This window comes from Agelaius phoeniceus, chromosome Z (genome assembly GCF_051311805.1).
Source record: "Agelaius phoeniceus isolate bAgePho1 chromosome Z, bAgePho1.hap1, whole genome shotgun sequence".
In the NCBI taxonomy this organism is placed as follows: Eukaryota; Metazoa; Chordata; class Aves; order Passeriformes; family Icteridae; genus Agelaius; species Agelaius phoeniceus.
In genome coordinates this window covers 94,153,693-94,177,077 of record NC_135303.1, presented here as the reverse complement: position 1 = coordinate 94,177,077, position 23,385 = coordinate 94,153,693, and the positions used below count along the sequence as shown (strand labels likewise).

Sequence of the window (23,385 nt, the reverse complement as noted above, 5' to 3'; positions counted from 1 at the left end):
GTTTGTCTGGACCCCTTGCTGTACATGGACTCAAGCTGTTTGTCACACATCTAATGTTGTGCCCTTCCTGTTAACCACTTTTGTTCCCCACTTTTCACCACGCAGGTGACTGTGGAAGAGGTGCTGGTGGCAGGTTTGCCCAAAGGGAACTAAGGTATCTCTGGCTGCTTAGTGCTCTTTAGGGAGAGGCAGACTGCAGCCGGCTGTGCAGCTGCTGCTGTGTCACCAGCAGGCTTCAGCCCAGCTCCAGCTCTCTCCCTCCTGTGGCACCGAGCTGGGCCCTGCTCTGGAGGCAGTGCTGGGGGCTGAGGGACCCGGGCCAGGGCAGGGACATCGGCTGGAAACATCATTCCAGCAGAAGCAGGGAGAAGGAAAAGGAGAATGAATAGAGGTGTCTTTAAATGGCTTCATTGGATTACACAGCAAGAAAGCTTTTCCTACTGCTCTTCACCGATTCTGGAATAAATGTAGTCACTTTTTTTCAGAGCCCTTAGTCTGGCATCGTCCAGGAGGTCAAATTGACTCAAAACTGCTACAGTACTTTTCCAGTGCTACCATGTCACACTTTTTCCAAGGTGACTGATGAACCAGAGTGCTCCTAGCAGTGTACAAAAGCATCTCAAGTATCTAAAATCCTAACATTTGGGAATGCTAGGGAAACAGGGGCTTTGTTACAGGAAGAGAGAAATTATTCCACATTTCTTTGGATTCAGCCGGTGGAAGCCTTTTGGTGTATCTCACTTGGATTTTATGTGAATTCAGCATTGCCACACCACCGTGCTGCTGCACACCCGCTTGAGGGGAAAACTTGATATGAGCAGGAAATTGAAGCAAGCCTGCCTCATTTCATGTTCTTTCAGCACAGGAATGACAAATATCAAGCCAGAGCACAAGAGAATTTCTTTAAACAGAAATTGCCCTATAAAGTCTAAGCAGGCTGGTCGTTCTGGGTATTTCTACAAACAGAGTTTGGGATTTTTGTCCCTATGATGCCAATCCAAGGAATAGCCTGCTGTTGTGCCAATGTGACCACCAAAGCAGCAGGTAGCTGTAGCAGTGGTGTCTGTGTGGAAATGTACATTGTCTGCAGGTTCCTGTTTGCATTTAGAAAAGTTGAAAGGCTGTGTACTAGAGCCCCTGTCGAGGTGCCACACAGATGTGTGGGTGTGCTCAAGGTTTTGTTCTCCTAGCACAGATCGCTCCAGACACTTGCAGTGTGCTGCCAGTGTCATTGCATAGACAGCCAGGTTAGGGTTACTGCCCTAATGTCTGATCTTGGGTCTTAAATAATGATTTCTTATTTTGAAAGTGCTTGCAAATATGTGTCAACTGACCACCTTTTAGAAAATATCTATAGCCATTTCAGAAGTAATTTTAAGCTTTGTGTTTCTTTTATTTGCAGGTACACAGAACAAGATCTGCACGTCATTGAGAGCTAGAATGACTTTTCTTGACCCAGAACCACATACAAAGAACAAAACTTGTGCAGAATTTGTTGTTGTCCTAAATGAACTTGTGACAGTCTTCAGGGTAGAATGAGGAAAATGGGAAACATTTTGCACAATGCAAGAGTTTGCCCTGTGAGGGTGAGACTGTGTTGATTTCATCAGGTTCTGACTCTTCAAAAATTATTCATTTACTGCTTGAGAAACTCAGCAAAGCAGGAGTTTTGTCTCCACTTGAGAAATCCCTCAAGACACTTGCCTAAAACAGAAGACAACATGGATGTTAAGAATGTAGTTAAATCCCAGGCAACTTTTTCCTGCCTGAGGGCTTTGTCAGAGGATAGTGATGACCTGCCTCATTTTAACGGTGTGGTTGATGTCACTGCTGGAAGAGCAGAGGAGTACTGCAGCAGACAGGTGCCTTCCCACCCCACAGATGTAACCTCTTGTCACACAGGCAACTGTTGCCTTAACACACAAGACTCTGGATCTCCTCAGTCTCTGGCCAATGTCCAGGCATGTAAAAGGACTGGGCTGGGCAGACCTCTAAGCAGGAATTCCCTGCTGGGTGAGCAGGCAGACACTTCCCTAGGTAATCTCACTGATTTTGGAAAATATGGCTCTGAAAATTCTGCTGCTGTTCTGGAGATTTATGCAGAGAAAGTAACAAGCATAAGTGATGACTTTTCTGATGATGACCTGGAGTACTTTGAATGTTCAGATGTGCTTACAGTGCATGAAGATGAAATCTGGAGAAAGAAATTAGAATTTTTATTGGAAAGTGATGAAGATGATCTAAAACTGGGTAAGGATTGTGATGGGTGTGCTTACTTCCTCAGTGAAATGCCTTGTGTGTTCCAAGTGTCAGATAACACTACGCCTATGGATACCCCCATTGGCTTCTGTGAGCATCAGTCAAAAATCAAAGGAGTAAACGTAAGGAGAGACCCCTCTATGTACAGCCAGTCAGCTCTGCAGACAGAGATGACTCTCACTGTTGGACAGCACCGAGATAAAAGTGCCATTTTGAAAGACAAAGAGAAGAATCAAGTGCCTGTTGCTTCTGCAGCCACTGGAAATGAACATCCCAGAAGTGAAGAAGAGACTAATGGAAGTGACCATCTGGCTGCAGGTTCCTCAAGGGACGGACCAAAGCCCACGGACACTGTCCCTGCCCAGGTAGATTCCTCTGCCCATGGCATAGGTGCTGCTTGCACCGATCAGGCTTTAGGGACAAGGACAGAAACCAGCCCCGATGGGGACATGCTGGGGGAAAGCTCACTGCTGCTGGAGGAGGGGAGAAGGAATGTGCCAGAGGGAAATGCACGGCACGCTGTCTGTACCTTAACAGAAAGTCTGAAGAGAAACCTTTTCAAGCTGTTAAACCCTATAGAACTTTGCAGATATGTAAGTAGTATAGGACAGCCTTTCCAGGCTGCAGCAGCAGGTAGGGAATCCAGAGCTCCGTCTCCCAGTCAGGAAGGTGTCTGTGCAACACAGATTCCCGAGGAAGCAGAGAGTGTGCAAATGCAGGCTGCTCTGTGTCCAACAGAAGAGGCAGATAAAGACAGTCACTGGGAAAGGAAAAGGACTTGGGGGCCGTCTGAGCAAAACCAGATGCCAGATGAGAACATCTCGTTTGGGGTAAGTAACATCTTTATCATTTAACACAAAGAGCTGCTCTGCTGAACTCAATGCAATTTATTCCTGCTTGTCACAAAATAATGTAAAATCAAAATTACTTTGAAAGATACTATTAATGTACTTCTGAATGACAGCTACGGCTGGGAGGGAAATCTGGGTTTAGAAAAGGCCCAAGTAAAGCCTAAGCTGTTCTAATTATAGAGTGAGCCTGATAATGGTGAGAGGCACTAATGGGCCTCTGGACAGCTGGATAGAGAAATCTGATATGGAGGGTATTGCACAGGTCTTAGCAAAGTAATGCTTCTTTCAACCCAGAAAGTTTCTCAAATACCTGTTGGTATTTGAGCAGAGAATGCTTTGATTTACTTTCTTTTCAATCTATATGCAACAAACAAAACCATTCTCCACTAATGGTGCTGGAAACCTAAACCAAATCAGCAGGGGATTGCTCTGGTTTTGTAACAATGAAGGGAATTCAATGCAGAGAGTTCATGTTACAGAGGTGAATGGAGCTCTGTGATTTTTAAAAATAAAACAATGAAAGAATTGGATATTACAGTTGAAACATACACACAAACCAATTAAAAGTTCAAACCCCTGTGGTACTGTCCATGTACTTGCATATTTTATGCTGTTGGTAGAAAATGAGCTGGAGAAATCACTACAGTTGTAGAGACTGGTATGATGCTCTACCAGTTTTCCTAAGTAGGAAAATTGAATCATCATTTTTATTTCACACTGTAAGGACTCAGGATATATAAATACTATTAAATCATGAATAATCTTATTGTCACCAGTTTTTCTAGCTTGAAGCTGTGTAGCTAATTGCACAGAAAAAAACTCATTTGTCACAAAAAAAATTTTTTCCAGTTGCACATGCTTTTCTTTGTCTGATCATTTGGGAAAAATATCTCCCAGTTCTGTAGTGTCACAGTAGAGTGACTTTAATCTCATCACTGGGGTGTCTTCAGCAGTCAGAAATCACTGAATTCTTCTTCCTGAAAAATGCTCATAGGTTTCTCTGGTTTTATGGTACATAAAATTCCAATCCCATCTGAGGACCACATGATGTCCTTATGATGGGGAATACCCCTCACTGGAATTAACCTCCTCAGAGCTTCCTGACAGGGTGTATGGCCGTGGTTTGCCAGAGGCTGTGTTTGCTTTCTTTTCCCCAAGTCCAGTGCAATAATTTAAATCCCAGAAGCCTCTTAGTCAAGAGCAGCTGTCAGGTGCCTGGCATAAATTTCAGAGCAGCCCCTTAAAGTCTTGTTGTGCCTAGTCAGTATGTCTGCATTTCCATGGCCAAATTTTTCACTGGATAAAAAATGAGTATTAGTGTACACAGAAGGATGAGAGCTGGGCACAGACCAAACCCTATTTATAAACATGTGTGTATGACAGTGAAATTCAGGTGTAGCTTCAAAATTATGTGGTCTTGAAAATGAGCCAAGCAAAAGCATCCCGCCTGAATACCGCTCCCTTTTTTGGAGCGCTAGAAAAACGTGGACAGCTTCTCACAGTACCCATATAGTAAGCCAGAAACTCCTCAGAAATCTGCCTGTGTAATCTAAGAGAGGTAAGAGCGAATCTATTGCTGCACACGGGTTTCTGTAGAAGTACCCTTGGGCGTTTGCTGGAGCCCAGAGTGAGACTGCTCCGCGGGAGCAAGGGGAGGGGCTCACAGCAAACCCCGCAGCTGACTGCTTTGGAAGGGTGTGATATTTTCCCTGTCCATGTGGGAATCAGGTCTGCTGAGGGGTACAGAGCAGCCACGGGATCACAGCACTAATGACCCAAGGATTTACACTTCCCCTTGGCGCCAAGAGTTCAAACTGGAACAACCTTTGCAGTGTGTCTTGTGCAGCACCTGCTGTGCTGAGTGACTTCTCCTTCCATTAGATAGTTAAAGTGGGAGCCTCCTCACTCCTTTCACGACCTCATGGCCTAGACTCTTTATTTACCTGCTGCTTCAGAGCAACTTCATTAATAATAGGTCCAGGACACCAAAGGTGCCAGCTGTGTGATGTTACATAGTGTACAGAGAGCCCAGGAGGCTTTTCTGGCTGTCTTTGGGAATCTGGTTCTGTTAGCAGTCACCCAGCACCCTGTTCCTGTCAGTGTTCAGCCAGAGCCCTGTTCTTGTCAGAGTTCAGTGTTCAGCCAGAGCCCTGTTCCTGTCAGTGGTCAGCACCCTTGGGTCCCTGTCAGTGGTCAATGTTAGCACTCTTGGCACAAGGTGCTACTGTCACTCCTGGGTTACAGAGCCATTATTCTCTTTTTTTTCCATATCAGAACAGCCTGTTCACATAAAATCTGAGATCTTTGGTCTGACCTTGCCAAGACAGATTTCTGTCACTTTTAGATAATTTTGAATTTTGTTATCCAAAGAGGGGAGAAGCAGAACTGACACAGGTAATTGGGCATCTGGCTGAGATGAGAGCTCGGTGCTGCGAGGCAATGGTCCGGGCCTGAGCCGTGCCAGAGCGGCTGCAGCTCTGTGTCAGAGCAAGCAGGGGAGTCCTGAGTGGAGTCACTGCAGCTCATGACACCAGCCCTGCTCATTCAGTAGGATCTACCCTAGGAATGACAGTGAACATCCCATTTTGTTGCCCATGTCTTAAGTTGGCTCCAGTCTTTCCTGGGAGACACACCAAGAAAAAATCCCTTGGAAAATCTATACCACTTTGGAGCATGGACTCCTGACAGCTGTGCATGGTCAGCCTGTTGCTCTGTGTTGTTGGCAGATAACTCACTTTCTGGCCTTTAAAATATTACAGTTCTTCCTCTTTTTCTTCCTTTGAGCAGGAATAGCAGGAAGCTGGCAGGATGTGCCTGTCACTCTGCAGGATAAAGCACAGCTCAGGTCTTTTGTTTCACCTGTCTAAAGCAGTTGAAATAACTACAGATATTGAGGTATTTCAGCTACTCCAGGGCAGGTGTGCCATTTAAAAGAGAGTGTCATTTTAGGAAAGGGGAATTTGAGTGGTATTGCATGAAACAGGGAAGTGGTAAGATCCACTAAGGCGGATTGCTGGAGAACAATATAAAGTAAAAGCAGTCCCAAATCTAGTGGATTTGAGGGAGCTGAGATCCAGAGACAGTGGGTCTGTATTCTAGTCTGTATTCTGGGGATTGTTTGTTACACTCCATTTGTACAAACAGAGGGATATAAATATAACATGGGGACTTTGCTTGCAAAGGAAAATTACCTTGCAAAACTATTTCTGCTTAAAAAACAGTGAGAAACTGTGAGGTAGAATTGATTAGCTTCATTACAAATCCTTCTCTAAGGAGCAACACTTTCAGACTCAGACCCAGGAGGTTGATTTCAATCCAGTATGTTGATAGTTACAAGTCAGAAATTTGACTATTGACAGATATAAAAAAGAAAAAAAGTTAAAAAAATGCAAGTCTTCAGGCCTGTGTCAAGCTGTAGTTCTAATTTTTAATTACGTTGCTCTATTTTCCTTCTTTGAAGAGTCAAGGTGCTAATGTTAAAAGCGTTACCCAGAATTGTGAGAACCTCTGTATGGAGCCCAGCACAGAAAAGGAAGGCATCCTCAGCGCTTGTGAGAGTGCAGGAACCAGCCAGCTCTCTGCTGAAAACACACTGCAAGTGAAGAATGCAGATTTACAGACCTCTTCTCTTCACTGTGCTCCTTGTGAAAAGAGAGAAGGTTGTCACCAACAGGTCTTCTCCGGACAAGATATTATTAGGAATGGCAAAATGTCAAAGAATAACATTTCTCCTTCTCGTCTATGGGATATGGACTCTCTTCCTGATAAACAGGAATGCTTGTGTGCTGTTCTCTCTTCTGCAAAGCTGTGTGATGAGCCAGGGGAGGGAGAGCAGAGGCCTGGGCTTGACATACATGAGAGCAGTAACCCAGATATTCTCTGCAGCGCATCAGCCGATGAGGCTGTGTCTGAAGCTAATCCCAAGTCAGTCCTGGAATCTGGAGAACCTGAGTGCAAAGGAGATGCTGATATATCTGCAGTGCATGACAAGCTGTGGAAACTTCTTCATGAAGATGACTCAGACTATCAAATCCCATTTGAAAACAGAGGCATCCCAAGTTTAGGTACGAGGCTGACAGATATCAAAGTCACAGAACTGAACTTTGTGCAGGAGACCTGTTCCAATCATCCTTTGCCAATGGATTTGATAGAAGAGCAGGGGCCCATCACAGAACCAGCCCATAACCCCAGAGCTGAGAAGGCTGACTGCAATGTTTCTGATATCCTCCTGCAGAGAGCTGCAGCATGCGAGAGTGCATCCATAGGACACATTTGTCTTGCACAAGTGGTAGGAACAGATGGTGTCTGTCTAAATTCTGGCACCGGGAATGAGAGGGAAACACCATCCATTTGTGTTTCAGCAAGCAGTGTCCTCCTAAGTACCCAGGAGTGCTTGGAGCCAAAGCCAATGGCCACGGGCAGGAATGGATCCACTGTGGCTTGGGAAGGGAAGCCTGCTGTTAATAGTGCTGCCCAAACATGTGAAGCAGATTCTCCTCAAGGGTTACAAAGTACTCAGAGTGGTAATTTAGCATGTCCCAAAGCTGACATATCAGATATGTCACATGGGACAGTTGCACAGTTCCTTCACACTGAATACAACACAGCCACGACAAATGAGTCTATACCTGGAGAAGGCTGTCATTTTACAGACTGCTATCCAGTGAGAGGAGAACGGGCTTATTTCCCTGAAGAGGAAGATATTTTCCCCAGTGAAAATACCAGCCAGTTTACACATGCAGAACACTCTTCTGTTAACTCCATACATAAAAGTTGTGTAGTGAATTTACAAGAAAAAGGAAATCATTCAGGCTTGAGTGCACCAAATTTCACTAATTCTGATGGCTACCATCTTTCAAAAAATAATGGCTGTCAGGATTTTCAAATTGTTTCTAATGCACAGAAATACAGTAATGTAATGCAATCGCCTAGTTTAATTCAGATTCACAAAACCATAACACATAAGAATCTACCCCAAAATACAGACCAACTGACAGAAATAGAAAAACAAGAAGGGGCAGTCTCTCCCCCTTCTGGGGAGCCATTTTTAAGAGATTTTTATCTAGAAGTTCCCAGCTGTGAACCATGTAAACCAGGAGGAGAACAGAGAGAGATTTGCATACCTGAGGAACACAGGGCTGAAGCTTCCTGTGACTCAGGAGTTAGTCAGGTTTCAGAGAGTCAGATTGCAGCTTCCCGTTGTAATACAGCAGAACAGCATTCTTTTTCTGTAGACAGCACCTTCAGGTCTGATGAAGGGTTAAAAATAGATTCTTCAAAAAATCCCACCTGTGCAGCTGGAAGTGTAACATCAGCCAGTGCCCCGCTGCCCAGGGAGGCTCCAAGTGAGCACCACAGCACAGCAAGTGGGGACGATGGGGGTGCCCGGGATTGGCTACATTCCCAACAGCTGCTTGGAAACAAAACCCTGCCCTTCCCCACATCTGTAAGCCACTCAGAGGGCCTTCCCAGTGGATCTGCAGTGGCGTGTCCTGCCACAAGAAATGAGGGAAAAACTGGATCCATACAAACTGGAGTCAAAGTAAACAGAAATTTAACTACATTGGAAATTTCCTGCAAGTCATTGAAGGGTCTGTTCCAGAGGGTCCCTGGAGAAACCAAAGGAGAAGCAGCCTTGTGTGAAAATGACCATGAGATTCCAAGAGCTATTGAATATAACCCAGATGAAGCTGAAGCAAAGGCTCCTTTGCACACTTTGACTGGCTCCCAGGCTCCGAAACAGATTATGAATATTAACACAGAGCAGACTTGTCCTGACTTGATCCCTTCCAGCAAGATAGCCAAGGCTGAGAATTCAGATAAGTCCACTGAGTATGATAAAATGGAGGAAGTCAGGACAGAAGAGAGTGTGGTAAGTGGTTTAGTTAATTTGCCACCAGTTGATTCAGGGAACAACCAGTGTTTTCAAGAACAACCACCCCGCAGAAGAACTCCATCATTCTCTTTGGCGTGGACCACGCTTGATCCATTCCCAGTCAACACAGAAAGTCAAAGAAATCAGGAAGGGTCAAAATCCTGCCAGATACCAGTGGCTGCTGCAGAGCCTGAGCCCATCAAATGTAAAGAGGACACAACAAAGAGCGGGCATGTAGCTGCTGGAGCTAAGAAGAAATTACCACCAGCAACTCTGTCCAAAAAACCCAGGCTGGAGGAGAGGGGAAGTGTCAGCAAGGATACCAGCTGCGTTAAAAAGTCTGGCAAGAGCGAGGGAGGTGTGATTCATAAAGAGGATAGAAAAGAGCAAAGGAAACTCATTTTGAAAAAAGATAGCAAAGGTAAGAGAAAATGGATTTTTCTTTTCTGTCCTTTGCCATCATTCTGGCTACAGTAGAGAATTAAGATTATTGAAAGGCACTGCAAGCCTCTTTCAGACTGACTCAGTCAGCTAAAGGTGTCCTGCCCTCATGGAGCTTTATTTCCAGATTTGTGCACTTAGTAATGAGTGCTGTGCCCATGCCACAGAGATAAACCCTTTTCCCAGCTGGCAAGTATATTCAATTCATGAGCTTTGTAACCTATTTAAAATAATCACTGCCTCATTGGCCTCTTGGAGTAACTTTGCATGGAGGAAAAGCATAATGGTGCCACATAACTACACACCACGTAGCAGCTGCAAGCCCACTACTTGTTCTGTTCCCACAGGGCTGTGTTCCCAGTTATGCTCCTGCATTGCAGCTCCCAGCCGCAATTCCCCCCTCTTGGCTACCAAAGGATTTATTACTAGCAAAGTATTATTGTTAGCAGTAGGGTACCACTGATAAACAATGTTTTGAGGTCCTGTGTGCTGACTTCTGACTGGTTCTGCATTTCTTTGCCCTGCTGCAAAAATGACACGGATGAAATGAGTAATATTAAACTGACAGAGGAAACATATAATAGAAAGGAGATCCAGGTTGCTGCCAGAGTTTCTAGAAGGTTGCTAACACTGTAGCAGGGTTGTGACTGCTGGGCGGATGAGGGATTCATTGTTTCTATGAGTAGTTTGCAAGGACCAAGGTCTTATTTTTACCTTCTGACATGACATTTCATGTTCACATCATAAAATGATTTAATAGTTCAGAGCAAGACTGAACAGTGACTAAAGGTAAGCTACACATTTGTGGAGCTTTTCACACACTCTAATTACTGTGCGGTCTCATGAGACGTCTACTTTTTCTAATCACATTTTAAAAAACCCCAGACTTGTCTCTGTTCAAAGATGCATCCTTTTCCAGGGAACCAGATGTGTGGGAGGAGAGACACATTCCTTCAAAGCAGGGCAAGCAAACTGCAGTGACTGTGTAATGCCTGACCTGTTTCCATTGCTTGAGGCTGCACTTGCAAAATGTTTTAAACATTCAGGCTGCATGTGAATGCAGTGAATTTTATTCACCTGTTTCTGCTCTGCCTCAGTCTCGACTGAAGTATGTCTGTGGTCTAGAGCACAGTTGTGGCCCTTTCCCTGGCATTATGGGAAGGCTGGTTTGGTTGCTGTGGAATATACTCAGTGTTCTTTTGCATTATTTCAGCTGCAGGAGAGAAGGCTGGCCAGGCCAGGAACCTGGAGCCATTAGTTCTATTTCCAGAGCTGTCAGGTCCTGTCGGTGTCACTTTAGCCCTGATACAGCGAGGTTCACATGCCCCAGGACTCAGGGACTGCTAGTCCAGTGGGGAGACCTGGACTGGATGGGGCCTGGAACTGGGAATGGGGAAAACCATGGCGGTGTGCCTGACCCTTTAAGTTGGGTGTTACTGGAGTAACACCAGTACACAGCAATCTGCAGGAATGGGATCCCCGAGGGGCACATGCCATGCTACCTTGTTTAGAGTGCAACAGCTCAGAATTAACACAGTTGGAAACAAAACATCTTGCATCTTACATCTCTTGCAACAAGCAGGGATGTGCCACTTGAGGCGGGGCTGTGTTGTGATCCCAAAACCTTTCTCTAAGTCCATGTCAATTCCTTTTCTTTCCAAGTCCCCTCCAGCCCCCTGCCCGCACCATGACCATGTGCAAAGACACTGGAGTGTTCTGTGAGGCCGTGAAAAGTCCTAGCAGAGGTCCAGGCTGGCAGGACCTTTTGGGACTTTTCCCCAGGCTGTGATCAGCCTAAAAAATTCTACTAGTTATTAGTATTGAGACACAAGAAGTCATAATTACTTACCGAAGATTTCAGCATTTGTGTTCTTAACGTGAAATGTTAAAATGCCAAAACAATGTAATTGTCTTCAAATCCTAAACTGTGGTTCTTCTGTTTCAAGCCCCCAGGCTGCTGAAGAAGATCCAAGCAGAGTTATTCCCTGACTGCTCTGGAAGTATTAAGCTGTGCTGTCAGTTTGGTGACATTCATGGTGATTCCACCATTACATGGACTAAAGATTCCCAGGTACTGGCTCGGCTGCAGAGAAGGTAAGGGAATGCTTCTGAAGGACTGGGAGATTCGGGGTAACTGCTATTCATAGGAGGCAGATCTTCTCACAGTGCATTGAAACTGCTCACAGTTTGTGCTACATCACCTCTCAGCTTGTTCATAGCCAGTGTCATCCAGATTTAAAAAAAAATATCAAAGAGGTTTGAACCTCATTTAACCTAGAGAAGGGTGGAAATAAAAGCTTCTTAAGGGCATTAACAGCATCTACCCTTTCCATTTTAATGAAATTAGTTATTTTCCTTGTAATTCTGATATTTTCCTTGTAATTCTGATATTTTCCTTGTAATTCTGTATTCTGATCTAAAAAAACTCTTTAGCATGTTTCAAAAATACAAAATTAACATTATCCAGGAAAAAAAAAGAAAGAAAATACATTTCCATCAAAATGCTCACTTCCGAGAAAATGAAAAATTTTGTAGGAAGGATTCTTCTTAGATGTTCTTTTAAGTGGAGAGAAAAGGTTGCATGAATTGCTTAAACTTTCTATTCTGATTCTTCTTGTTTTAACTCTTCTGATTTTGATTGTTGTATTGCAATATTAATTGCAGTATTAATACATGTCATTATCTGCTAAATAATTGTGCTGTGTCTTAACAAATAGTGCAGAGAGATCAAATTTATCAGTTTTTCCAGTGAAAACAGGTAAAATATGTGATAGCACAAAATGCTCTGTTGCAGTGCCCAGGATGACTCTCCCGTCTCTCTGGAAATAGCTGAAGCCAGTTACCAAGACCAGGGGATGTATTATTGCTGCTTGAATAACATGTATGGAAAGGTGACTGCTGAGTTTCATCTGACTGCTGCAGGTAAGCCCCAGTTTAGAGTTTTGATTAATAATAATGACAATGACAGTTTCCATTCAGAGTTTTTTACTACAAATTTTTTTTTTTATTTTGTTTCCTCCTAGTACTGGAACGTCTTTCAAGTTTTCTGAGTTATGAAGGTAAATATAAAGTGAAGTAGCATTGCATGGCATCATACAGAGACACACACATCCACACACTGGCAGCTCTTTGGCACAAACACATGGTTCTCGCAGGTCACCTGCTGTGTAACTGTATCCAGGAGCAAGGCAGACATGGAGCTTTGGAATGCTTTCCCTGTGTGTTAACTGGTGTTCAGTGACACCGGGCATGTGGCCTGTGCTGCAGCTAAAGATAGTGCCTTGCCAGTGGGGTTGTCATTCCTGAACAGCCTGCAGAGATCCAGACCTTCAGTTGGCATGGTGACTTTTCTTTCTTTTCCTTGAAGAATTAAAATTAAGCATTTATTTTGTTGTGCAAAATAAAGACAGGACTTTTCATGTAGCAGCACTGTATAACTTTTAATCAGAGAATTTTAGGTGGAATTAAGGAGTGTTCTAATTCTGGCCTTATCTGTGCAGTGTTTCCTTTGTGCTTTGAAGAGAAGTAATAGTGTACAGAGGCTAAACCAGAGGTAACTGCAAGGGACAGCTGGAAGGAATTCTTTGTTGTGTAGTTCTGTTCTCCTATTTATCCTCTTTACTGATGGTCCTTGAAATGTTATTATTAGAGACACTTGAAGTGCAGTTAGGATGTTTTAGTTTCTCTCAGTGCTTAACTTTTTTCCTCCTTGTGAATTTTTTTGCATTTGGATTCCAATGATCATTTAAAGGGGTGAAGTCCAGAGTCTTCCTTGATTTCATCTGTAACAGACTTGCTCGCTGCACTCTGGCTTCTCTCCTTATGATCCTGAGCTGCCACCTTTCTCCATGCTGGCTTTAGATACAGGCAAGCAGCTGCCTCTCAGGAGCTGCTTGGGGTCCCAGCCCGTAGGAACACAATTTGTGCTTCCACTGAGCATTTTTTCCTCCTCTCTGGAGAGATGCATCTGCTGTCCCATGCCCACCCCTCCACGTGCCTGCAGAGATTCCTGTTCTTTTTTAGGTGTGGAAGAAATCGAATTCATGCAGCTGATGTTCAGAGAAGACCCCCTCAGCTCCAGCTACTTTGGTGGGACACTGCATGGAGCAATAATGACAGAGGGGCTGCACTTCGGCGAGGGGATGCACCGCAGAGCCTTCCGCAGCCGCGTGCTGCAGGGGCTGGCGCCCGCCTTCGCCCCCGGCCACCCCTGCGTGCTGAAGGTGCACAGCGCCCTCACCTACGGCACCAAGAGCAGGGACGAGCTGCTGCAGAAGAACTACAGCCTGGCACTGCAGGTGAGCTGCCTTGGCCTCTGTCATCCAGACTTGTGGGCCAAAGCTGCCCTCAGATTCAAACAGATGATCTGTTGAATGTTTTGAGCAATATTCGCATAGGCATGTCTGTTGTAATACAGGAATGCTATGTCCAAAATACTGCGAGAGAGTATGCAAAGTTATATGCAGCTGAAGCTGAACCCTTGGAAGGCTTTGGAGAAGTACCAGAGTGAGTATAAATATATATTTTATATACATATATGCTTACGTATACCACACCCTGTGCCATGGCAACCCACTGATTGCTAGGACTAAAGAGGAAAGAGGAAACCTGGGACCAGTGTTACAGCTCTTCCAGCTTGGTTTAGAGTTGGTAGCTGTTCATTCACTCTCTGAGATCACTGGCCACTTTTGTCTGTTTCTTATCCTTTTACTGAAAGAATTCTCAGGATTTTATTAGTTTCTATCCCTTGATTTCAGAATCATTCAGATTTTTCTTATTCATCGCCCTGCTAATAACATCCCCTATGCCACAGTGGAGGAGGAGCTGGTTGGGGAGTTTGTGAAATACTCTGTCAAGGATGGCAAGGAAGTGAATTTCCTGAGAAGAGACTCAGAGGCTGGCCAGAAGTGTTGCACCTTTCAGCACTGGGTGTATGAGAAGACCAATGGGAACTTGCTTGTCACTGACCTGCAAGGTGAGTTGTCTGAGTAGGGGCAATTTTTATCAAGCTTGTGTTCTTGTAAGAGGGCAGTTTGGAAAAGGAAACTAAATCTTACACTCTTAATGGAGGAGTTGTTCTTTTGCATGTACCTTAGTGAATCTGGACACTCAGTATGAGCCAAATCTGCCTTTTTCTCTCACTACCCAGAGATTAATGAAATAGCTGCTGAGCGAAAGACTTCAGGTGTTAATGACACCCTAGTCCTTCCCCTTTCTTTGCTTGCATTTGAATACTCACCAACAATCACTCAGCAGTGGAATGCTCCACATTTGGGTCCTGGCTAGTTTTGAAGAAATATGTTCCTTCAAAAAGAATAGTGAAGAAACACCCTCATGTTTGCTAAGCTCCCATGGGTGTGACTCCTCTTCAGTCCTGCAATATATTTGGAACAGGGGAAGAAAAACAGAAAAAGCTGGAATCTTAGGAAACATCCTATATTCTTTTACATGTGAAGGCAGAAAAAATAGCAAAAAGGCATCTAAACAAGATCCCTGAAGTAATTTAAAGGAAGGAGAAAGAACAAAATCCTAGCACAGGAAACAAGTGCTGTTGATCACCCTGACAGCTGTAAAATAGTGGCATGAGCCTGACTTCTAGAAACTGCTGGTGACACAGAGAGCATCCTCTTCTTGACTGGGGTGCTTTAAAATGCTTTGAAAAAAAGTGACAAATAATTAAAGTGAAAAATGTGACTCAATAAATAATATTTAACGCCTCCATATGTGAATATTGTCCTAGAAATTCCAGTATAAGCTAAGCTCTGTGTTTTCTTTGCTGCCTTGCAGGTGTAGGGATGAAGTTAACGGATGTTGGCATAGCAACCCTGGCCAAAGGGTGAGTGAACGCGATTTCTCAGCAGCATGCTTGTGCTTTACTCCTCTGTCTCTTCACAGTTAAATGTGGATGGGGGAGGGTGCACTGGAAATTCATTCTTGCTTTAACTTTAGAAGAAAACAGTCCTTATCTAAGTGTTTTAACTTCTTCGTATTCATATTTATGGAAAACCCGCCTGTAAAGGTGTAAAGGAAACACTTTTATTTTGTTATGAAAGAATGGGGCTACCCTGTAGATTGAGCTTTGTTTTTCCTGCATGCCTCCCTTGAAACGGGCTTGTCCAAAGGGCATTTCACAAGTGACACGAAGGGTTCTGATGACAGCAGGTAAGGCTCCTGGTGGTCCATCAGCTGGAGGAAGGTAGGGCTGAACACACGAGGCCAGCACTGGCTGCAGTCCAGCGTAAAAGGCGCCCCGGAATCACTCCTGCAGCCAGCAAAAGTGCCAGAACTTTGGGATATGTATTTGTGACACAAGCTTTTATAAAGACTCTTCTCAGTGGGATGCTGTGTTTTGGTCACTTCCCTGATAAACAAGGACAATTGTGAAGGGATTTGATGGTATCTCTCCCCTTTCTCTCTCAAAAACAGCAGTTCTGAGCCTTAACAAAAGATTATTCAGGGCATTGCTAGAGCCTACTTTCTAGTGGTGTTGCAAAGGCTTCAGCTCTTTTGGGGAAACTTAAGTGTATGTGTAAAGATGTAGACCTGTAATATTCTAACTTTAGTCCACTTGTCTTAAGTTAATTAAGGCTTCTAGTTATAACACAGGCCAGCAGAGCTGTGAATAGGAGTAGGCAGTGGCTGCTGGACAGGGAAAGGGGATGGGGGTAAGTGCTTTAATTTCATATTCTCCTTTGAGAATCTGGCAGGAGAAAGAAGATCTGATCATGTGTTCAGCCTTTGTTCTAAGGACCTTGTCGGTATACCTGGGATACAAGAAGAAACCTCACAATATCATCTAAATTATTAGAGTGTTATTTATATTATATTATATAATAACATTATTAAAAATGTGACTCTAGAATATTCTGGGAGAATCTTGAACATTTTCAGGCTGGCATCCATTCAATTAGACTGATTTACTGATTTACTCTTGCAGCTGTAGATCCAAAGTAAAAGCAGTTGAAATGAACATACATCATCCTGTTACAAACCAAAAGAGTAATAAAGGTTTTATTTAGGCAACACCGTTCTCAGGAATCAGAAGATTTATAAAAATGCTTCAGTGAATGTTGTCCAGCTCACTGTGGGAAATGATTCCTATAAAAACACACATTGTGTTGGGGAGGATGAAGTGAGCACACAATGCAAGCTGTAGTAAGGATCACCTCAGGCATGTAGAAAGGAAAACAATTTCTCTAAATGAACAACCTCCTGAAAATGTTGAGTATAATTTTGTTTGTTATTTAGCTAATGGTATCCCTGCAAGATGACAGATTTTTCCTGGTCCTGTATTTTGTTTGCATGCTCCTTTTCTGGAAAGAAGATCTCTGTATTAATGTCTGCAGTTGGATTTTTAATTCTGTGAACATGGGTGGGGAAAATCAACTCAGTGCCCAGAACTCCTGTGTGTTGCTGGGTCTTGCTGCTTTGGGTGTGTTCAGCCGAGCTGCTGAGAGCTAAACTGGTCCCATGAAGGGGGAACACATGGTTCTACTGAGCCAGAAATGCAGAGTGGGACTGGTGTGTCTTGCACCATGCTGGCAGAGGGGACATAGAACATATCTCTTCTGTACTCCAGAACAGAATCCACGATGTGTGGAGGAAGGAATTTTGATCTTTTGTCCTCACTCTGTGTGTTTTGCCAGGGAACTGAAAAGCAGAGGAGCCCAAAGCAGTGGTGTGGTGAATGTGCTGCAGGAGCTGCACTGCAGTTCTGTCAGGAGAGGGCGAAGTGGATCTAGGAACGCGAGGGAAGCATTTTTAATGCGGCCACAGTGCCGCTCCTGAGCCTTAAAATCAGCTGCTCTGTAGCCTCTCTGGCGAATGGAAACAAAAATGTCACAGCACGGTACCTGGCTCTGTGCACGCAGTGTGCATGAGGGCCCAGAGATTTATCCAGGAATAGTGCACAGAAAGGAGGGAATCAGGAGCACAGTAACCCATGGTTATGGTCATTAACTGGAGTGCTGGTTGCCAAGTCTGGATCTGAAACTCTGCCTGGTTCCAGGGCACTTGACAAGTTTAGATTTACTCCACATGGTAACAAGAGGCATTGGGGAGTTTAAGCCTGAGGGCAAATCCAACATTTCCCCTTCAGATTTGAGGAAGATTTTGTGTGGTTTGGTGCTGGATAGAAGAAATTCTCTTGCTGAGAGCAGGTTTGTTTGAAATTCCTGTTCTGTGGGTGTGTCTGGTGCATCCACCAACACAACACATATCTGTGAGCTCTTGAGAGCAGCTCAGTGAAGTCTGAAGTCTCTGATTTCTCCAAGGCAGCAAGAGAACCATTGATGACCCTGCTGGACTCCAGGATACAGTCTTGGGGTAACAATGACATGGCTCTTCAACCTGCTTTGGTTAAACAAACACAGAGCTTACTTGGAGAGGAGGGGAAAATCCCTTCAAGGTTCACCTGCTGTTCAGGGCCAGCTGAGTGGGGTCTCCAGAGCAGGGTCTGTCTGTCAGCAGGAGCCTGACTTCTCAGAGCAGCAGTATTCTCTCTAGCACTGTGTAGTCTGCCTGAGGAAGGATGTTCTCTGGATGCTGGGAATGAGCATCCTCTGTTCATTTAAGAACCAAATCTTATTTGGTTGGCTTTGTGCAGTCACAACTCACAGTTCATCTCTGAGGACACTGGATGTCCAGCAAGCCAAGAGAACAGGGTAAAACAGGCTCTGATTAAGGTTAAAAAAGGAGAGGAGCCCCCTGGCCTTTCTTTTTCCTTCTCCATCCTGAGAATTTAACCAAAAAGCCTCCTTTGAAGAGCAGATGCACCTTTTAAAATAAGCTGATGCAGCTTAAAAAGCAGGCCCTGGGAGGACTGTCAGCATCCAGAGCAGGGTGAGGAGAAGAGGGATACATGTGCCCTGTTCTTCTCATGGTGGGAGGTACAGTGGGGGGTGGATGAAACTGCCTTCCTCAGGAACATTCCTTCATCTTCCCTGCGGGGCTTGGCTCCTTGAGATCCTGTAGGCAGCCAGGGGAGGGGAGCAGCATAGCCTGGAAATGATGTGCATGTTTAGATGGAAACAGCTTCTAGTTCTGAAACACCTTGTGCAGCAACCTTGTTTCTTCATGGTGGCCACCAGAGCTGTTCACAGAGAATGATGTAGCATGGATTTCCTGTGTGTGTGTGTTACTGAGAAAGGTAGCCAGCAGACAATTTTATTCCCAACTTAATGCCATGAAAGACAGTGCCAGGACCCAGCCCACAGAGCTTTGCTTCTAATGCTTTTCCCTCTTGTGTCACCATTTGTTATCCGGTTCCTCTCACCTCCCAATGACCCAGTCTGAGTTTCTTTGGCAGTTGATGCTTCTCAAGCCAGCATGAGTAGAAGAGACTTGCTTATTGCTTTCAAGTTGCTTATGAGTCAGCAGTCATGCTCTGCCTCCCTGTGCTGAAAATGAATCTTGAATTCCCATTTGGTTTGTTGTTTTTTTCTTGTTTTCCCTTTGTTACTACAGATACAAGGGGTTTAAAGGCAACTGCTCCTTTTCCTTCATTGAGCAGTTCAGAGCCCTTCACCAGTGCAATGAGTACTGTGAGATGCTGGGTCTGAAATCTCTCCGAACCACTCATCAAAAACAGAGGAAAGCAACACCCACTAAAAGCAAAAATCTGCCAAACTCATCAACAGTAAAGAAAATGGTGCCCAAGAAGGCAAGAGAACCTAGAGACTTCATTTCTTCAGAGCACTGAGTCTCACTATCCCACTTATGAAACTACTCTTGAGGACATGGAGCAGTGATATGCACCAGTGACCTGAGGGGATAACTTTAGTCTTTTGCCTTTTGACATTGTTTTGGAATCATTCTGATGCTGATGCCAGCAACCAAGGAAGAAGCTGATCCTCTGCTCTTGGTGCCTGAGATTTAACACTGGGACAAGGTTTTGGAAACAAACTAAGCCATCTCCTGGATTTCCTTACAGACTTCTGTAGACTGGTATTGGAGAAGAACATCTCTGTGTCTACATCCATGGCCCTGTGGTTCAGCTGCTATGGAAACATCAATATATTTAAGATGCCAAGTACAAGGTTTGCACAGTATTGCATATGCATATGCATGCTGGGTTATTTAGAACTAGAAGTCAGGAAAGGTGAAGTTTGGAACACACTGATGAATATTAAAGTTACCACTTCCATTGCAAATCAGAGCATAACAAATCTTGGACTGTTCAGTGGGATTGAGGCTTCTCAGTGCACTGCTGGTACCTGGCTTTTGGAAGTTCCTACAGATGATGCCTATTCTTTACAATAGCATTCAGAAGAATTTCTGTGAGGACATTGTGACTGTTTCCAAAACAGGAGGTTTAGAGCATAAGGCAAGGGGCTTGAGCATGGTGGGACGGGAACAAAGCTGAAAGCATTGGATAAATGGTGTTTCAAGTTAGAGGCAATAGATTTTTATCAGAATTTTGGGAAGTGTTCTGTTTGAAAAATGCCATGAGCATCTCAGCCAATTAATATTCCAAATGTATTTTGTAGTTTGGTCCCAAAGTCAGAGATGGAGTTTCACTCTATTGGCTAATTGCCTTCAGCTTTATTGTCCTGGTCAGTTCAATGAAAATCACAAGCTGACCTCTCAGAGGGAAACACAGCCCTATTAATGCCAAGGAAATCCACATTCCTAATGATGACAGAATAGTGATGATTCCTTAAGATGTCTGGTGTGCTTTACAGTTGGGATCTGGAAGTGCATGTGTGAGAGTATGGATTTCTCCCATATTCTGGTGCTTTTGCTTGTTCTAAAAGAAGGAGCGGAGTCATCCTCCTGTGCATGTACCGCAGTTATTTATTCCTCAGCACGGTGGGAAGATGGACTGCAAGAGGTCCCAAACCTTCCTGACCCGATGCCTTGTCTGCCAGGAACTATTTAGTGTGATAATGGCGTTTGATAGACTGGACACAAACACCATTGTCACACTCCACAGCTCTGGGAGCAGGTCCTTAGCGTGAGTGTTGGAGGCACACTGCAGATTTCAGCAGAGGGGGTTTCAAAGACCTGCAAAACAGACACAAGACCAGGTTTGTGCATATTTAGATGTGGCACAACAGGGCCCTCACAAGGAGGCAGGACACAGGATCCTGAATTGGTTCGAGGTGAATATTGTGTGTCTGCTAGCTGTGAGAATGTAGAAGCTAAGTGGCTTTGAGTGCCCTTACAGACAAGGGAGATGGACAGCACCTGAGAAAGTAATCTGTACTATTCTAGAGGCAAATTCCTGAGGAGAGGGATGAGTCATTTCTGCAAGGGCCTGTGTCTTCCTCTAAGTGGTGGAGTCAGCCCAGAATCAGCATCAGACTTTTATAGCTGTGTCAGACCTGAGGAATCGCAATGCTGGGGATTATATTTGATTTTCATATACTTGTTTTTAGCAGCATTTTTGAGTAGCCCACATGCAAGACAGCCAAGTTGGTCTATAGTCCTGGTCCTACAGCCCCTGTGCTATTCCATGATGTTCTTCTGGGACACATCAGCACCTGTACATCAGAGAATTAAACTCTAGTGTCCATAGCTGCGGTGCTCATCTCTGCACAGGCTGGGTGTTTCAGAGTGTTTCTCTTGTTATTTAGCGTGCTAGCCAAATAACATTTCTGCACGCTCCCAGTCCGAGAGTAGAAAACATCCCATAAAAGATTATGTGGACTAAGGAGTGGATTAAGAGCATATAAATATGCTGCACAGGGATTTGTAACCCATGGAAATTCAGTTATATGCCATCATCATATCTGAATGCTGCAGAGAGGCAGAGAAAACAGAGAAGGAGGAGCAAGTGGAAGGGGGGAGGTTAGAAACCAGGGCTGGGGTGAACAGCAGTAGCCTTTATTTTTTCTAAGTACTGAAAATTGAACTTTCTGGCTCAAAAGATAATCCCCTGTGGACTGGTTAGAAGCCTCTTGGGAGAGCAGAGAAATGGACCTTCAGTGTCTGGTTACCAGATGAGGCTGTTTCATTTCTCCATGTGATTATTACAACAGTAATAATCTGGCATTCCCATCCCTGCCATGAAAGCAAGCCTAGAAATGCTCAGGCATGGCTGACATCCAAAGGGTTTTCATGTCCCACTGGTTCTGTCTGTGTTTTGAGTCTGTAGTGCTGCAGCGGGACAGTGCTGAGCATTTGAACACACATACAAAACAGGCAGATGTGCAGATCCACAGGTCAGGCTCCTATGCAGTCCCAGCTATGAAGGAGATATCTCTGAAAGAAGGAGACGAGCTGCAGCACACCCTGAGCATCACATGGCACTGGGTCTTTGGAATTAATGATGGCAAAAAGCCAGTCATGCCAGAACATTCTGTCAGTAAGGGTGTAGCTGTGGCCCTGAGGTCCACAGGGCTGGTTTGGTAAATGTGCCTATGCTGCAGCTGCTGAGAGTGAGAAATGAATGCCAAAGGGACAGAGGTGCTGTACCTGGCTTTCTAATTCACCTCAGTGTTGCTGTTTTCCCTTTCCTCAAACACATTTTACTCAGCTTTCTCTCTGGAGCAGAGGGGAAGGATCATGCAAATTCCTACTAATGAAGCTCCCTGAGGAAAAGGCTGGCAATCCTGTGCAGAGCAGGAAAGCCCAGAAATCCAGGCAGAAGGACTTAACTTCACTGCAGAACATGTAAGGAGAAAGCAAGGCAGCTGATGCCACTGCAAATAGGCAATTTTTAGTCCCTCAGCTATGTGGAAGCTTCCAGCAAATCAACAGGAATACTTCCAAGAAGAAATAGCATGCAAGAAAGAGAAATGGCCACGAGTTTTTAGTACTGCAAGGGGAAAAAACCCCAAAATAATAGCAAAGTTACAGGGAGAAAACAAAGCGTAAACATCAGAGAAAAATCCCCCTCTTGCTTCTCTTCTGCTGGGCATCTGTGTAAAGAACATCATTGGGATGTTCCAATGCAGAGGGCATTGTGAAGAACAAATGTGTTTTCAAGAGGGTTTTTGAGATGGGTCACAGAACCTGTCCTTCCCACATGGCCAGACCTGGAAGCATTCCTGGTCCCTCAGAAAGTCTGTCAGCTTCCCCACCACCCCGTTTCTTAAAAACAATAAACAGGGTGGCTTACACTACCCTAACAAAAGCCTAATCTCTTTCCAAGTGCAGATAGAGATCACTAGGTCCAAGACATTAAATCTTGTTAAATTACACAGTTGAGCCCTGGGTATGTGTCGATATTTTAGTATGCCAAAGTGCTTAGTGTTGGAAATCCACCTGCACTATTTTATTTTTGTTAATCTCTTTTAGCATTTCCTTTTCCTCACATGAATTTCGCTCAGGAAGGCACTTACCATCGGAGACAACAGCCAAAGGATCCTCTGGTGTGTTGTTAGGGCTTGGCAGAACTGGGATTCTCTCGCTGGACGTTTTGCTGACTGTCTGTACTCGAATCTTTGGAGTCGTGGTTTCTTTTCTGAGTTCCCAGCAGTGGGCAGCTGCTGCAAGCCTCTGCTTCCAGTGGACACCTTTCCCTCTCCCTTTATGGGATCCTGAGGTTTTAAAGTAAACAATTCATTCTTGTTCTGATAAGTCATATTAAAATATTGATCTGGGGGAGGGAGATGACCCTTGCTGCACTGAGCCGGAGTCACCTTTAGTCAGACTAAAGAATGGAAAAAAGCTCAGAGACTTCAATTTTCTCTGTTCCTTCAGAGAGCACATGTGGGGAGGGAAAAATGCAAAAGATAAGGGGGTTTCAGCTCTTTGTTTTGCTGAACCCTGAGATGAAGAGTGTTTACTCTGGCTGCATATTAATTGCTTACTTCTGCCAGTGAGGCTGATTTCGTCAGTTTCTCAGTGCTCATCTCATGTTCACTGCTGAGGCTTGCCAGTCTTTTTTCTTTCTTACATTTTGATGTACTGTCTGCTTTGCTTGGTAATTTTCAGGTTTTACTTTTTCCGGCACACCTGGGAGGTAGGGAAAAAAGCCTGGCTTCAGTTGATCCTGTCTGAACAGCACTGGCA

General features: G+C 44.4%; 1 protein-coding gene across 1 annotated transcript; it reads left to right on the top strand.

Moving 5' to 3' along the window:
* Nucleotides 1-1,440: 1,440 nt before the first annotated feature.
* LOC129133135 (alpha-protein kinase 2) lies at nucleotides 1,441-20,138 on the top strand. The gene is given in 11 exon segments (XM_054652759.2): nucleotides 1,441-3,089; nucleotides 6,571-9,406; nucleotides 11,373-11,520; nucleotides 12,221-12,348; nucleotides 12,450-12,485; nucleotides 13,450-13,724; nucleotides 13,844-13,932; nucleotides 14,184-14,401; nucleotides 15,214-15,262; nucleotides 18,892-19,012; nucleotides 19,014-20,138. Coding segments are annotated over 11 exon segments (5,322 nt in total). The 5' UTR covers nucleotides 1,441-1,721; the 3' UTR covers nucleotides 19,068-20,138.
* The last annotated feature ends 3,247 nt before the right edge of the window (nucleotides 20,139-23,385 follow it).